Genomic DNA, 17,328 nt, shown 5'->3' with positions numbered 1-17,328 from the left:
AAGCAGTAGAAGATGGCCCAAGTCCTTGGGCCCCTGCATCCATGTGGGAGACCCAGAAGAAGCTCCTGGCTCCTGGCTCCTGGCTCCTGGCTCCTGGCTCCTGGCTCCTAGCTCCTGGCTTCGGACCGGCACAGCTCTGGCCATTGCGGCCATCTGGGGAGTGAACCAACGGATGGAAGACCTGTCTGTCTCTACCTCTCTCTGTAACTCTTAAATAAGTCAAATAAATTTAAAAAAAAAAAAAAAAAGGAATGAACCATAGGGCACTGCTGGTATTTGGTTTTGACCAACAAAAATGGCACTGCCATATAGTTTATCCTAATATTTACTCGATGCCAGGCAACAGCTAAGGAGAGGCTGGACAAACACAGAGGCACAACCCCTGTCCCGGTGGAGCTTACAGTCTACTGCAGTAAACCACTGATTGTGAAAGCCACGTGAGCCCAGCCTCACAGCTGTAATTAACCATATACCCTGTAAACATTTGCATGTTTACTCCTTGACTGCTTTGCTAGCCTGTACACGACATCTTTGTGGGCGTCCTACTATACCAGCACGCGGGTCACAGCCCAGCAAAGATGACTGTGTCTCTTCCTTATCATACATGGCCAAGCACGTAGGAAAAAACACATTAGAGACCTGTTGAATTTATCGACCTGTTACAACATTCAAAGGCAGGTGCAGCAGAAGCATCGGGCAGACAGATCTGAGAGTCTTGAAAAGCAAGGATCAGGACTTCCCTAATTCGGACTTTCTGATTTTGCTGACAAGGTGCGTTGGGTCTTCAGCAAGAACAGGTCTTTATACAGCATATAAACTATGGCACCCAGTGGGGAGAGGGTTTCAGGGGACCATTTAGAATACTTAAGAGAACAAATGCTTCTCAAGCACAATCTAGTATTTCAGAAACTGCATTTACATAAACAATTGGGACGCTAATTGCAAATCATTCTTATTTCTCTCCGAAAGCAGGATCCCCCAAGGATCTTCACCAGGCACTCTCTTAGCCTCATTTGAGTTACAGTGTTTACTCAGAAGTAATAACGGTGACATTCTGGAAAAATATTTGGTAATTCAGACATTTTACTAATTTAAACTAATCCTCCTCATTAGTCTGCATTGTTGAGAATTTTCTCATTCTATTAAGAGACAGTATCAAGGGCTGCACTTACAGTAATAATCGCCACATTCTTTCACAGAACACTGTGCTAGCAGGAACCTAAGTCGAGAGGAGGGTGGAAATAGAAACCAAATGGCAAACGTGGGAGACCTGGAAGAAGCTCCTGGCTCCTGGCTTCAGATCGGCACAGCTCTGGCCATTGCAGCCATCTGGGAAGTGAACCAGTGGATGGAAGACCTCTCTCTGTAACTCTGTCTTTCAAGTAAATAAAATAAATATTTAAGGAAAAAAAAGAGCAGAGGATGGCACAAGTGCTTGGGCCCCTGCACCCATGTGGGAGACCTGGAAGAAGCTCCTGGCTCCTGGCTTCGGATCGGCTCAGCTCCAGTCATTGTGGCCATCTGGGGAGTGAATCAGCGGATGGAAGACCTCTCTCTCTCTGTCTCTCCCTCTCACTGCCTACAACTCTACCGCTCAACTGTAGTCCAACAGACAACACTCAGATGGAGTCACATTCAAAGTCGGGGCAAACCACACGAGAACCCCTGATCTTTTGATTAACCTGATTTAATAACTGTCAGTGAATACCACTGAGCAGCAGGCCTATTATCCATGAGGATGCTTCACAAAGTTCATGGAAAAATGGAATCAAAGGACAGGCTTATCTGGGTGTCAAAAATGGAAATCCATGTATAATTTCTTTCATAATATGTATTTTTCATGAACTTTGTAAAGACCCCTTGAATGCATGGATTTTGACATTTTTTGCACCAGAATCAACTTATCTTTTAATTCCCTTTGCCATGAACTTTTTGAAATGCCCTTGTGTTCTGCAGCATCTGCCTGCCAGCCAGCCAGCCCTGGGCAGCCGCTGCAGAGACATCAATGAGCTTGCACAGACTCTGCCTGTGTGTCTGGCCCATCAGTGCTCTGCACAGCAGCATGGAGATTTAGTAACACAGTGGACACATTCACGGAGCATCTTGAACTCTCTTGACACGCCAAAGGAACAGCAGGCCCTGTCCCCACGCCAAAAGCCAACAAAAATCTGTCGCCGGCAAGGAGGCCACCAGGTCCCTCCAAATGTTGCCAAGGTCCCTGTCCAGCCTCCTTTGCAAATCTCTTAGATGCAGGCAGCCTGGTCATGGGGCTGGGGAGATTATGCTCTGAATGTCTTAAGAGATTAGTTACTTAAAATCCTCCACATGACTTCAGTCATCCCCGTTACAGATCACAGAGTAAAAGCCGCCTTGATTAAAGCTGAACGCCTATGCATTTGCAAAAGGCAAAATATGCAGAAGGAAACAAGAGTCAGACTACTGATGGGTGCAGCACCAGCCCCAGGACGGCAGGGGCTGCTGATTAACTGATGGTGAGGAGGCTCATCCTGTGCAGTTCACACAAACTCACCATAAATACCACGCCGCAGCCCTCAAGGCGCGCACACTCCCTTCTTTTCCACCAAGGCAGAGAATGCATCTGGCCTGATCCCCAAATGAGGCTTGGCTCTCCCCAGACTCCAAATAAGGGAAATCACAGCTCCTCCACGCGGTGGGGTAAGAGTGGGAAGGCAAATGTTTGTATTGTGTAATGTTTTAATTAAAACAAAGACGACCACATGTCCTGGAGTCTCTTTCTCATCAGGGGCAATTTCCAGTCCCCCTCCCCCCCAATCCTCCCCCTGAGGCCCAGGCCACCACAGTCTTTTCCTCCTGGCAGAATAATTTACCTTTAAAATCACAGGGCTGGGCCTGGGATCTGTGAAGATTCTTCCAGAACAAAGCCACATCCAGAGGTGCATTACCTCCTGATCTACTTTCTCCCCTCTGCAAGTTCCCTGTTCGGAGGACTCCCTGCTGGAGGCGCTCACCTATTCCCACCGAGAGGGGGGGAACCAGCCAGGCAGGTGCTCCCCGCCCGAGCTGCCTTTTTTGTAGTGAAATAGCAGAAGACAAGTTGCAAAACTGCTCGGCAAGCTCCCTTTTGTACTGAGACATCAGAAGGCATCCTGAATCCGCCACTCTAAACAGTGGCACCAAGGGTCGTCCAGTTTTCCGGTGAGCCCGGAACCAATCTATCTGCACAATCACTCCTCTGCTAAAATAACCGGCATGTCCGTGTGTGAGGCTGGATTCCCAACAGACCAGCCATCTTCAAGCCAACACACCATCACTGCCAAACAAAACGGACGAGGAAAACCAGAAAGGCCTCCCAGAAGCACAGCTGGCAAGGATTCCCAGGAGCAGCCCGCTCGGTGCCATGGCAAATTCCGCCCCAGGGCCTGCAGACTTAGGGACTCACACAGGCCAGAGAAGCCCCCAGTTATCCTGCAGGAGGTCAACAGCGACCTCTGACACAAGCAGAGCTGAGTGCCTCCTTAGGGTTACCCCGAGTCTGGACGAGCTGGGCTGACACAGCGGCTGCTGGTGAACAGGCCCAGCTCAGGTGAGGGCCTGGGGCCAGGTCCCCACAGCCTCCCCTCCCATGGCTCCCGCAGGGACCTCAGGAGAGAGCTGTGCACGTCTGATGAGAAGCATGTCACTTCTCTGCTTCTCTTTTGTTCTGGCTTCCTAGAAAGTCAGAGCTAAGCATGAAATCCCCCCATTCCCACAGACAGACAACAGCCTCCGCATTCCAGCATCCAGGACTTGGTTATTTTCAAGAGGAAAAGATTGCCCTCCACCCACCCCCACCCTCACCCCACCCACAAGAACGTCTTATTCATTCCTAAAGGGGCCTGTATCAGTGCTCCCAAAGCAGGGTCTGGCTCCTGAGGAAGAGCTGAGAACAAAACAGGAAGAAAAGACATTAAAGAATAATAGGGGAGGAGGAGAAAAAAAAAAAAAAAAAAGACTTACCTTAGGGATAAAAAAAGAGTTCCCTGATATCAGAGTGTTTTTAATTAACCGTGCTGTTTATTAAAGATTGGAAATACGTATCAGGTGACTCCTCAGAACGTAGGATTTCAGCTTTTAATTCTGTGGCATTTGAGATAACAGAACAATGAGTGCTTGCAGCAGGCACTCAAATATTTGTGGAAGGAACTGATGAAAAGCCGTTGCAGGAAAGTATTGTAAGTTGAGTCCAGGAGAACTGAGGCAGCCTTGGGCAGCCTTGGGCGGTCTCGGGCAGCCTCAGAGAGGGCAGCAGCAGGTCAGACTCTGGGTTCAGGAGCAGGACTGGAGAGGCGATAAGGGAACCCAACACCCATCCTGCCAGAGGAGCAACCATTTTAAAATCAGGCCCAAAGGGAACCATGCCAGAAACCTGCTTTTGCTCTGGGGTTTTAAAGAAAGTCACACAAGTGCATGTGAGAAGAAACCCAACACTCTGAAATGATAACCTTTCTACAGCTTCTGCAAGGCTAAAAGGGAAAAAAAAGTTCTCTTCCTCTGCGTGAAAGTCGTAAATGTTGAGCTGGTCGCCAGCAACCTTAGAGCTGCAGTCCAGATCATTCCAGAAGGAGGAATCAGTAGGGAACTGAAAACACCAGGGCCTGCTGGTTGAGTCCTGGCTGCGCCACTTCCAATCCAGCTCCCTGCTAATGTGCCTGGGAAAGCCGTGGAGGATGGCCCAAGTGCTTGGGCCTCTGCCACCCAAATGGAACACCCGAAGGAAGCTCCTGGCCCCTGACTTTGGCCTGGCCCAGTTCCAGCCTTTGCAGTCATCTAGGGAGTGTACCAGTAGAAGAAAGATCTCTCTCCCTTTCTCTCTGTAACTCTGCCTTTCAAATAGATAAATAAATCTTAAAAAAAAAAAAAAAAAAAAAAGAAAGAAAACATCTCATTTTGTTCTAATCTATAAATAAACAAGGACACTTGGGTGATCAGACACAACTCCCCTCCCCTAGTATTTATGGCTGTCTTCATTTTAATGAAGGCTTCATTTTAATTTAACATAATTTCAAAATTATAGGCAGTCAGTCAAACGTGAATGTGCCTAATTTGTTCAATGTATGTGGTTTTCAAAGAAAACGTTCACAATAGTGAATTATTCTCATTAAATAGGCTAAAATTTGAGTAGTGTTTTTGTTATGACCCTTGCTCTCCTGATACAGCAGGACAAAAGTATTCTGTTACATAGCTATTGAATGAGTCTCACTGCTCCCTGATGACTTCACAAATTACAGCTTCAACTAGCTACAAAATAACCAAATCAGTTCTGATATGGCCACGAAATTAAGTCTGAAAAAATAGTGAAGTAAATCACCCCTGTAAAATCATGGCGTTGAACAACATGCTCTGTATGACTCCATTTATGTCAGGAAAAAAAAATCTATATTTGTGTGAGTATGCTCATAGAGAAGAGTGTGAAAGGATGTATCTCCAACTGTATAGAATCTGCATGAAATCCAGTAACAGGCAGGGGAGGAAGAAAGGGTCACATTTACTTTCTGCACTTCCTACAACAAAATTACATTCACTGTTACCTGGGTCAAGAAATTGAAACTCAGCGCCGCGGCTCACTAGGCTAATCCTCCGCCTTGCGGCGCCGGCACACCGGGTTCTAGTCCCGGTCGGGGCGCCGGATTCTGTCCCGGTTGCCCCTCTTCCAGGCCAGCTCTCTGCTGTGGCCAGGGAGTGCAGTGGAGGATGGCCCAAGTCCTTGGGCCCTGCACCCCATGGGAGACCAGGAGAAACACCTGGCTTCTGCCATCGGATCAGCGCAGTGCGCTGGCCGCGGCGGCCATTGGAGGGTGAACCAACGGCAAAAGGAAGACCTTTCTCCCTGTCTGTCTCTCTCACTGTCTACTCTGCCGGAAGGAAGGAAGGAAGGAAGGAAGGAAGGAAGGAAGGAAGGAAGGAAGGAAGGAAGGAAGGAAGGAAGGAAGGAAGGAAGGAAGGAAGGAAGGAAGGAAGGAAGGAAGGAAGGAAGGAAGGAAGGAAGGAAGGAAGGAAGGAAGGAAGGAAGGAAGGAAGGAAGGAAGGAAGGAAGGAAGGAAGGAAGGAAGGAAGGAAGGAAGGAAGGAAGGAAGGAAGGAAGGAAGGAAGGAAGGAAGGAAGGAAGGAAGGAAGGAAGGAAGGAAGGAAGGAAGGAAGGAAGGAAGGAAGGAAGGAAGGAAGGAAGGAAGGAAGGAAGGAAGGAAGGAAGGAAGGAAGGAAGGAAGGAAGGAAGGAAGGAAGGAATTGAAACTCAAAAACTAAAGCAAACAAACGGAAGCTAGCATCTGAAGTTGAGGCCAGTACCCTATCCCCTTACTTCTGTGTATCACTCTGCCCCAAAGCACTTTCTTTGCTGTTTTAAATTATGACTTAGGGGCCTGTACTGTAGCATAGCAGGTTAAGCCTCCGCCTGTGACGCCAGCATCCCTTACGAGCGCTGGTTCAAGACCTGGCTGCTCCGCTTCTGATCCAGCTCCTTCCTAATGTGTCTGGGAAACCAGAGGAAGATGGCCCAAATATCTGGACCCCTGCACCCATGTGAGAGGCCCAGAAGAAGCTCCTGGCTCCTGGCTTCAGCCTGGCCTAGCCCAGGCCATTGCAGCCATTTGGGGAGGAATCAGGAGATGAAAAGATCTCTCTGTCTCTGTCTCTCTCTCTCTCTGTGTTGTCTCTCCTATCTCTGTATCTCTGCCTTTCAAACAAAAAAAAAAGTCTTTAAAAAATTATGACTTATCAAATCTTCAGTGTAAATTAATATTTCCTAAGATGTTGCAAAATTCTATTCCTGGGAAGTTTTTTAAAAAAAAAAAGCAGACTGTGCCTGGCCAGGGTAGGGTAGGTGTGGTTGGACCTGCAGGGAAAGGTGACTGCTCAACTCCAGATGTTCTTTTCCTCTTGCTACTTCAAGTGCTTCCAAGCAAAGTCAATCAAGGTCACCAACACAACTATTAATGAGCAAACACCACTTAGGTTATCCAAGGTCCCTAAACCCAAATCAGCAGCTGGGATCGGGAACATGGCTACCTGAGAAATTCCAAAAACACCCAGCAGTGGAGACACAGGGCGAGGGCACCTAACAAGCCAGGCAAAGGCAGGCTTTGGTCACCAGCCACTCACAGCACCGCACTGCTCTTTGCTTTACAGCTGGACTACATGAAATGTGACAATCACACCGGCTATCATCTAGGGAAAGCAGATTAATTACTCCTTAATAAATGCTGTCTATCTGGAAAACAGATTTCGAAATATGGGGCTCCTAGGGGAGAGGGAGTTAATAAAAAGGGTCCTTGAAACGTGGAAGTCAGAAGCCTGCCTCATGCCACAGAGCCATTACCAGCGATGCCACAGGTGCCCAGTGCCCGGCTCAGAGCGGAGATGGTACTCTCACCATAAAAAGGGAGGCAGTGCGATAGAGGACAATGGGTGTCACAGGCAAAAAGAGAATTAACACCCAAAAAGAACAGCAACTTATGGCAAGCCTCAGTAAATTCCACTACATCAAAGAATCATCGTGGGAAGCAATACACAACCAGCATCCTATTTTCTTTTTTGTTTTGGGTTTTTTTTTAAGTAATTATCATTTTTTTCTTTTTTTCTCTTTAAAATGTATCTACTTGAAAGGCAGAGCAACAGAGACAGACAGAAAGAAAGCAAGACCTTCCATCATCAGTTCACTCCCCAAGTGGTTGCAATGGCTGGGGCTGGTCCAGGCTGAGGTTGGGAGCCAGGAACTCCATCTGGGTCACTCACATGGGTGGCAGAGGCCCAAGCACTTGGGCTACCTTCCCAGGCACATTAGCAGGGAGCTGGACCAGAAGCAGAGTGGCCAGGACTTGAAACAGCTCTGCTGTAGGAAATGCCGGCTTAACCTGTTCCACCACAGCGCTGGCCCCTGTTGTGTTAACAAAGGGGAGGCCTGGGGCCCTGAAAGTTGATGGGGTGGGGCCCCTATGAGAAGACATTGTTTTCCTGGACATACATTGTGGCAAGAACATCTCCTCTGACAGAGTGGATGAGTGCCCCAAGCCCTTTGCTCTGGTCTGGAACGAGGCCACCTTTCAGCTCCGCCTCCCAACCCCCACCTTCAGGCACTCTCAATGCAATCCTGCCACTCCTTGTAGGGACCCTCCAGGAGGCCCACCCACAGCTTCCTGGAACCTCTCACCTGTCTCCGGCCCCAGTCCTCATGCCAACCAAGGGCTCTACCTCTTCCCCATCCACCTTTTTTGGACCCCCACCCACAGCCACTTTTGGCTTCTCCACCTTCTGAGGTCTTCTCAAAGTGGCCCCTCCACCCCAAAGTTCTGGCACAACATCACCCTGCTCCCACTTTAAAAAAAAAAAGCCTAGAATTCCACCTCTTCCAGAAAACCTTTCCAGATTGACTTCTCCCAGCTCCTGCAGCCTCCTCCTCCCTCTCCATGAAGCTGATGACAAGAACGCGCCTTGCCTCCACCCCTCCAACAGACATTCACCCTCAGAGAGCACATTGGGTCACTGTCTTCTGGGCCACAGCAAATTGATTTGCCATTTGTTCCACTGCTGGCCTCAGCTCATCTTCTCCAACCTGGAGGGGAAGGATAGGGCGGTGTCGCAGCAAAGCCACAGTGGCCTGGATGATGGGGAACAGGGCACCCCGGTGCATTCTGCTACAGGGTTAAACGAAGGTTAGGTAGAAGCTTTGCTTCACCTCTCATTATCATAAAGCCTATTAGAGAGCATTTTAAAACACATCTGACCACTTTGCAGCCTGGGTAGAGTTCATATAATTTAATCTTTGATTTAGGATCTTGCACTGCCCCGGGCTCATCATTCTTTTCTGCTGCTATAATTACAGATGGGGAAGACATGGCGAGCAGGACGACTGCTTGGAAGCCGATTTCCAGAACAAATCCTTGTACTACGGTTTGTCATTCTTTGCCCTTCCAAAGGTGGCGTTCAAAAACTGAAACCAAAAGCCCACTTAGGAGCGGATTCCAGTTAAGGGAGGTCCATCGCCAGGGTCTTTGCCAAGTGTCTGCCGCTGTGGCCCACGATTTAGCCACGTAATAAAGGGTTCTTAGATGAGGGGACTCGGCACCATGTGATCTTCCACAAAGACAAGCTTGATTTTGATGCAACTACTCATTGCTTTGAAAATCAGGGGGCATTCATACACAGGTGTCTTACATTTCTTTCACTTAACAAACCCACCCTTTACAAGGAAGAGCCACGCTCACTCTGAAGCAGCAAGCAAACAGGTGTCTGCTCATGGCAATGAGGGACTCTCACATGAACCTAAAAACATTCATCAAGCAGTCGTAATTCACGGCGCACAAGGCACCAAGGCCAGGAGCTGGCTGGAGCCACTTCTTCTAGGTTCTGGTCCTGGGCCCAGTGGAAGCGATCTGGGTCCTTGGGATCCAGTCTAAGCCCGCATCCTAAACCCTTAGTCATCGAGGCTAGTTCTCTGCGAACCTGCATCTTCCCACCTGAACTGGTCCTTAAAACTGCCAAAGTCACCTCGCCAGTCTCTAAGGCCTCTCTCCCTCACCATTGAGACCGCTAACTCCCCTGCCTCTGCCTTATCAGAATGCCCTTCCCGGTGCAAATCCTGCCCATTCTGAAAGCTGAGCCCAGGTCCTCTCCACAGTATCTTTCCCCAACAACCACCACCTGCATGGAACGTTACTTTGAACTCTGCAGGAGTCCGCAGCACTCAGGAGGTATGTGAGCTGGGATAGAGAAAAAAAAAATTACATCTTAATTTCCACTAGCCTCTAAGTGAACTGTAATCATTCCTTTGCTTATCAAAGCAGACGACCACACAGCAACTCCCTAGTGCCTAGGATCTGTCACGATGGACATCACACATACCTTCCCATCACGGCACAGTCGATGCAGGGACCGCCAAATATCATTTACCCTCGTCACTACCCCAAAAGTAGCATAACTGCTAGACCTGCAGTCAGAGGCTGTGATTTAATTTAACAGGTTGTTAAAGAGGCAAATTGCTCGACCACAGATCTGTGTTTTAATATTTTGATGATGGCGATGTTTCAATAGAATTGGTTTTCTTTGTTAGCCTATGTATTTTTATCTCTGCATTTTTCAATCTTATGCCCAGAAGGCTTCTCCAGCCAGCAAAAGGAGCCATGGCACAAAAAAAAAAAAAAAAAACCAAAGGTTAAGCAGCCCTGTTTGGTGAAGTAAAGGTGCCAGCTCTACAATCACACAAACTTAGATTCAAATTCAGGCTCTGCCAACTTCCAGTTCTTTTCCTTGAGCAAAATGATTCAACCTCCCTGGGCCTTGAATTCCCCACCCTGATCAAGGAGGCCAGGACACAGCACCCACTACCTCGTGAAACCATTCACTCATCCAGAAGTTAACTGAACAGCTACTTAGGTGGCGCCTGGCACAGGGCTGAGTGCTGGGGCTACAGCACAAACCACAGCAGAGATATCCTTCTGCACTTTCTTCAGAAGGGCACGCTCAGGAAAGTGTTTATACAGTGACAGGCCCCAAGCACCCTATAAACATTATAGTACTCACTGCTAAAACCACACCATGTAGTGTTTAATTATAGGCTGACTTACGCTTCCTAGGCAACAATTCTTGGCTCACATAGCCCAGGTCTTCCCAGCAAGGATTCCCAGAGGCCAGGGCCTGGGTTTCAGACTCCCGAAGTGGGCAGTGAAAGGACACAGGGCCCAGAACCAAGCGACTCTGGCTTTGAAACCCTGCTCTGCCACTTATTAGCTCTGGGACTATGGCAAGCCAGCAGCTGTCTCCCACCAATTTGCTCTCTCCTTTCCTCGCAGTAACAGAACCCCAAGTTTCCAGCAGGGCACACAGATCCTCAGAGTAAGGCTAATATTTCCCAGCCTCCCTTACAGCTACATAGGGTCACGTGACCTAGACCTAGCCAATGGAGCTGAAAGCACAGGTGTGGGTATAACTTCCAGGAAGTGGCCATGGGTGCCCGAGGCCTGCCTTTCGCAGATCTTCCTCCCGATGGCTGGGACTGGAGTAGCTGTCTCGGACCCTGAGATGACCTTGGGAATGGAGGGCCTGGACATGGAATGAGACAGAAGGAGCCTGGGTCCCAGGCCCTGTGGAGCACGGTATCATCCTAGGCAGTAATTTACCCTAGGGCAACTCCTGGGACCTCAACATCCCCATCTATTCCACAGTGACCACATGAGAAGTCTATTTGGCAGGGCTGCTTTGAGGACTGGATGAGCTAGGGCTTGCTTAGGCTTAGTGAGGGCTGCAGCCAGCAGAGCTGGTATGACGACTGTTAAGATAATAGCAAGAGTCTTGCCGTAGTGCCACAGCAGGAGCACTCTGGGTGCCCACAGGTAGCTAGCTCAGTGATCCTCACAGTTCAGTGGCACCCTAGCCTGCCTAGCGCTTCCTCAGAGCCCTTGGCCAAGGTCCTAGGAAAGGAGAGAGCCCTATCTCTGGGACAAGTGTCAGGACGGCAGTGTTGCCTCATTCATAAATCACCATCCTCGTCCCTTCCCTTGAAATCCCTTTGCCCGCCTGCCCCACACCACTCCCTCCTCTCCTCCACTTCCTCCTGCTCTTCTGCCTTTGATCACCCCAGTCCCGCCTCTGAGCTCATGCCCATCACTACATCAAAGTTCCTGTCAATCTCTTTCAAAAGCTTCCTCTGGCCTCTCCCCTGAGAAGCTGTCCCTAACTAACCGGGAAGTAAGTGATCACTTCCTCAGCCCTGTCCCCCTTGAACCGGAGGCTCCCCAAACTCCGCAAATGAACTTGGAGAACATCAATGAACATGACCGTCTACAGACTCTGCCGCGATGATCCGGAGAGGTCCCAATCACCTACACTTCTCACTGTTCACACTTTTAAAATCCAGTCCACCTTATGCGCAACTTCAGCACTGGTCGGGGGTATAAACTCTTCATGGCCATGCAAAATGGAAATGTGCTTTCTGTGTCTCAGGCTTCCAATCAGCTCTCCCAGTGATTCCTTTCCTGTTGTTGCAGACTTAACCCCATTCTCTCTCCCCAACACTGTCACTGTCACTCACCCAGGCTGCTCCCCAACCTCTTTCCCACTCTCCCTCCCCATTCCCTCTGTTGCACACTCATGCCACAGTCACATCAGTCCCTCCTGTCCATCTCTCCTCTTCTGCCCCTCTGGTGCCACCCATTCTCAGTAGCAGAGACTTCTCTATTCTCATGGCTCAACCAGACGTGGGCTCACAGAGGCTTTGGCATTGGAACAAGGGCTGTGGTGGCAGCTGAGTGGGTGTGGCACCCAGGACTCCTACAGAAGGAAACAGTGGTCCACAGGACAAGCCCAGTAGCTTCCGTAGCATAAAGACAAGGGCAAAATTAGTATCCCAACAGCCAGAACAAGAGGGACCTGACCCAAATCCCAGACACTGGCCAAGAAAAACCCAAGTCTAATGATAGTCAAGGAGTTCCCAAGTATCCCAGAACTTCCTCCCATGGACCCCGTCCCAGATCTTCTTCCTCAAATCGCCACCTCCAGAGGCTGCCTCCTGTGCAGAGCAGAGTCTTGTCCAACTTTTGGCAAGCCAATTTATTTTCCAGGTGTGTGACCCACACAGGCTTACAACCTAGGGGATTCTTTGCTGTTTCACATTTGCACACCACAGTAACTCATGCCCCAGTAAGAATGCTGACGCGTGCATCGGACCACACCAGACGGCCGGCAAGCAGGAAACAAGACCCCAGCACGGGTTTTCTTCCTTCCCCAAACACCTTCTGCTTCTCTGGGGGCAAGAACACAGCAGCAAGGCCCCCTCCCCGGCCGTGCTAACAGCCATTGTGAGGTTCCACCAGGAGGAGGGACTCCAAAGCATGCAGTGCCCACAGTTCCGAACCGTGCCCCTCTGCCCCACGCCTGGCCTCCAGCCACCGCCATTCCCCCTTGAAGGCCACCTTGCTCATTTTCCTCCTGGCATCTGTTTACATGGGAAGCAGAGTGGGGAGGGAAGATGAGGAGGACGGCGCCCGTCCAGTGCTGGCACTGAGCAGCCCAGAGAGAGCAAACAGCAGGGGGACCAGCAGGCAGCCTTACATTTCTTAAGCAGCCAGAAGAAACAAAAGGCACAAATGTCACATTGCCTTGCTTTCCCATTGGTGCTTCCTGGGCCTCCTCTGGGCCCCACCCTTGCACTCAAGCCTCTTTCCAGTCTTCGCTACACACCCCCGCCCCACGCCCAAACCTCCTGAGGGCTTTCCTTGTTTGTGTCCCATTCAATCCACATGAATCACTAATTGCTGATTTAAACCCAGACACCAAGCGAATGACACACGCACAGTACAACACGCACACAGATCCAGTGTTAGGGACTAGCAGATGGAGGGCTACCTGCCTTCTTGACTTTGCCTGAACATCCAGGAGACACAGAGACACTCTGTAGACTGGGGTTCCACGTGAGTTGGCAGTGGAGGCTGGCAGGCAGGAACTCACACGCCAGTCCTCAGACTCACCCGTGCAATGACCTGGGAGAGCTAAAAGACTGCTGCCTGGGTCCCATCCCCTCCCCAGGGAGCCTGGTGTCATGGGTCTGGGGCTGTGGCCTGAGCATCACCAGTGATGCCAGCAGGCACCCAAGTTTGAGAACCAGCTTGAGTTCCAGCCGTGACTCAAGGCAGTCACGTATATCCTTACACCTTTTATCCTCTAAGGGTACAACAGCCCTTCACTGTTTTATGGTGATTCGGACGCTAGGATTGCAATGCACGTCCTCTAACTCCAAAGTCCACTATTCTCTTCGCATACACCAGTGACCTCCCGTGAGGGTTCGGGCCTGGGCGCCCTCTCCACTGCCAACAGATCACAGATAAGCTCCCTACGTGCCAGACTCCAAGATTTGGAAATGCAAAGACCAGAGGCAGAGGGTGGGGCAGCACTGGGGGCAGGGCGTGTGCTCCTGTGGGAGGTCTGGCTAGAGTTTATCCCAGAGGCTGGCCACTTCTTAGGAAACCATGCCTAAGGCCATGCTCAGGGGCAGGAGAGGAACAGACCGTGTTGGGAAGGGGGACGGGTGAATCTCTAGGGCCACAGCTTTTTCTCCCCTCTGTAAACACTCAGATGATCCCAAAAGCCATTCCTAATGCATGCCTTACCAGTCAGTTTCAATTCCTCAAGCCCGGCTTCCTTGCAGAAGTATGAGTGGTGCTTCCTTGGTAAGACATGTGACTGGCATCCTCAAATGCTGTTACCAGCCCAGAGTCCACAGAAGGTAGGGCAAAGCATCCTTCCAGCCACACCCCACTCACTGCCACTTCTCATCACAATGAAAGTGTCATCAGGATCATTGGACCGACTCAAGACAGAGGGAGATCGAGGGCGCCACTTCCCAAACCGGAATTAATGCAAGAGCGAACACCCTTGGTATCCTGTTTCTAATACTGGAAGGAGCAGCCCACAAGCCACACCGAGTGCCTAAACTGTGGATGCATGTGCGCGCAGATGGGGCACCTCACCCCAAGGCCCAGGGCAGGCACTTCAAGGATGGCAAATGGTCCCTTCTAAAGACAGCAGTATTCCCCCACATCCTCCTGGCACTGTATTCCAACCTGTGACACCCACCGGCCGCCTCCTGGTGTCCCCAAGGCCTCCCACTGATGGGAAAGAACCACAAGGAATTACAGGAAGCAAAAGCAGGTTAAACTTTCACATCGATCGCCCAGATAAGCGGAGCCACTTACCCAGCACAGCCAGACAGCTCAGCACGGGCAAGAAGCACTTCATGTCGGCAGCCGCCAGGAGCCCGGACGCGGGCGCTTCCTCTTTCCCCCAGCACCTAATCTCTCATTTCTTGCACTCCACTCACAGCTCCGGAGGGCAGTTTTTAGAAATTGAACTTAACTCGGAACACGCAAGTGGATTAAAGGGAACAGATTAGAAGGAGGGGTGGGGGTGGGGAGCAGCAGTGGTGGCACGTGGGAAAACTCCCCTATGCCAAGAGAAGGGTCCGGAACAATTCTGAGGGTGCTCCAGGCTTCTGCCACATCGTGTGCCTTGCGGTTTCCACTGGAATTGTAGATTGCGCTGGATGAATCCTCAAGAAAGGGGGAAATAAAAGAGTCTGAGAAAATCCTTTCATCCACTGATTATACAGAAATGTCCTTGGCTTGCGGGCGACAGTGCCTGCGATCTTCCTCATTCGGATTCCCCAAAAGGAGCAGGGTAGGCTTGATCAAAACCTCTGGCAGCCGACGCACCCTGGCTGGCATCCACTGCTGGCGATTCTTCATCAAACAGCCCGTCTCCATCCATGGTGGTGGGCCACGGAGCTGACACCTGCCCGAGACGCACGAAGCCGGCCGGCGGGCGTGGGGCAGCCCGGCAGCGGTCCCACGACGCCTGCAGACTGCTGAAACAAACACGGCAGAGATTTGTCAAAGGCAGACGCCACCGAGCTGCGCCGGACCCCTAGGTCCCGTTCCCGGGCTGGGACAGGTAGCCTCCGCGTTCTGACCTTGGGCAGATCGCTACCTGGCCCTCCGCCTTAGTTTGCCTATCCAGGGCAGAGCCTTCGTGGGGAACCCGATCGTTCCTGAAATACTTTGACCAAACGCTTCCCTCTTGGGATTACCCGTCGCCTCCTACCAAGCCCCGGCGCCGCGGGCAGCCCCACCCCCGGCGGGGGCACAGCGGGACGGCGCTCCGAGGGGCGGCCGCGGCTGTCGGTCCCACCCCCGGCCCCCGCCCCGCCCGTGGGAGCTCCGAGCGCGCAGCGTCCCAGGTGGCCCGCTATTGTTTTACCTTCCCGAGTGTTTATTTCACGCTGATTGGAAGCAAAAGAGCCGGGGAAGAAGGGAGCCCAGGGCTCCGCTTTCCGCCGCCGGAGCGCGGTCGCCTCGTGCCCGACCGGCCTGGGAAGGGGGTCTGGGGCCCGACCCCGAGCAGCCGCGGCCGGTCCCCCACGCCTCCCTCCCCGGGCCCAGGCCCCCCTCGCGGCCGCCCCCGCCCCAGCGCCGCCCGCGCCCCCCGGCCGACGCCTGACCTCGCCCCCGGCCCGCTCCTTCCGCGCGCCCGTCGGTCTGCCGGTGCGGTGCACGCCTCGGGAGACGCGCCGCTTCCTCCTCTCCGCCCGCAACCGCACCAGCAGCCGCGCTCCAGCCCCTCCCGAGTCCCCGCCCCTCTGGCTCCAGCCAGGCCCGCAGCACCGGGCGACGGAGCGCGGGCCGAGGGCGGCGGCCTCGGCTCGCGGCCCCGCCCCCGGGCCCGCCCCGGCCCCCGCTCCCCGCCCCCCGAGCCGCGCGGCCGGGGCCCGGGGCCGAGCGGGGGCGCGCGGGCGGCCTGGGGCGCCGAGGACCTGGGCTGGGCCGGCTCGGGAGACCCGGCGGCGGCGGCGCGCGAAGTTAAGCAGGGGCTCGCGCGCAGACTCCTGGCTGCCGGCGAGATGCGCAGGCCCTTCCCAAGCCCTTCCTGGAGCCGCGAGCCGAGGAGAGGGCGGGCGGCGCGGGAGCGCGTGCCCTCTCCGGGAAGCAAAAACAAAGCCCTTTGCTGGAGACTAGGGTCTGCTCGCGGAGTGGAGCCCCAGCTTGGCGCTGCGCTCTGGGATGGAGTCTGGAGTTTGGAAACAGCCTGGGTTCTAACCCCGGTTCCTGCGTTTCCTGGCTGTGGCCGCTGGGCCGAGCTCCTCAGCCGCCCCGTGCCTCGGTTTCCCCGTCTGTTATATAGGGAAAGTCAGCCTTCCTTAATGGGGTTGTATGAGGCGTGCGTGACAGCGTCGTAAGGCACTTACTCATCCGCACTCAGGAAATCGCAGCTCCGGTTCTTTCGTGACTGACAGTCCTATGCAAGCAAGTGCTTTTTCATTCATTCAGTATTCACTGAACGTGCGGAACAGAGGGCCAACACAGCCACCAGGCGGCCAGAGCACAACAGGACAGGCCTGCCCTCGAGGCGCCTGCAGTCTAGGCGGGGGACACGGTGCGACAGGGGCGACGTGCAGTGCAGACTGTCCTGGCCCCAGCCTTGTGTCGTGGGGGAGGGGCGGACTTGGTCGGGCCAGGTTCTGCTGAGGGGTTTCAAACGGAGACGCGGGTAGAATCTGAAGGCGCAGAGGCAGAGCAGGGGGCGGAGGAGGTGATAACGTCACGGGCCCTGGAGACAGCTCCCTGGCAGGCCCAGAGTGGGGAGACGGCTAGACGACCCGGAAATCTCTGTGGGACCCAAATCCAAGAGAGAAGCGGAGCCGTGAGCTGGGGATAAATCGACCCCAGGGCCCTGGAGTGGTCTGTCTGGTGTGTGAAAAAAGACCTCTATGGACAGCGGGTGGAAGGCTGGTGAGGGTGGGGGTAAGGGGGGGGGGGGGGGCCGGGG

At 52.6% G+C, this 17,328-nt stretch overlaps 1 protein-coding gene across 4 annotated transcripts in view; it reads right to left on the bottom strand.

The window, feature by feature from the left end:
- Nucleotides 1-16,181, bottom strand: part of IGSF3 (immunoglobulin superfamily member 3) — a 94,289-nt gene extending 78,108 nt beyond the window's left edge. Inside the window, exons 1-2 of one of the 4 annotated variants that reach the window (XM_051856126.2) lie at nt 16,004-16,181; nt 14,703-15,370 (exon numbers count right to left, since the gene is read on the bottom strand). In XM_051856126.2, coding sequence (XP_051712086.2) covers nt 14,703-14,745 — 43 coding nt within the window. In that variant the 5' untranslated portion in view covers nt 14,746-15,370; nt 16,004-16,181. The remainder of the gene's footprint in view (nt 1-14,702; nt 15,371-16,003) is intronic. The other 3 variants (XM_051856122.2, XM_070077815.1, XM_051856125.2) reach the window with 3 other exon arrangements.
- Nucleotides 16,182-17,328: the final 1,147 nt, after the last annotated feature.

Source organism: Oryctolagus cuniculus, chromosome 7 (assembly GCF_964237555.1).
Source record: "Oryctolagus cuniculus chromosome 7, mOryCun1.1, whole genome shotgun sequence".
NCBI lineage: Eukaryota > Metazoa > Chordata > Mammalia > Lagomorpha > Leporidae > Oryctolagus > Oryctolagus cuniculus.
Note: the sequence above shows the minus strand (reverse complement) of the source record. Positions and strands in the feature narration are given on the sequence as shown.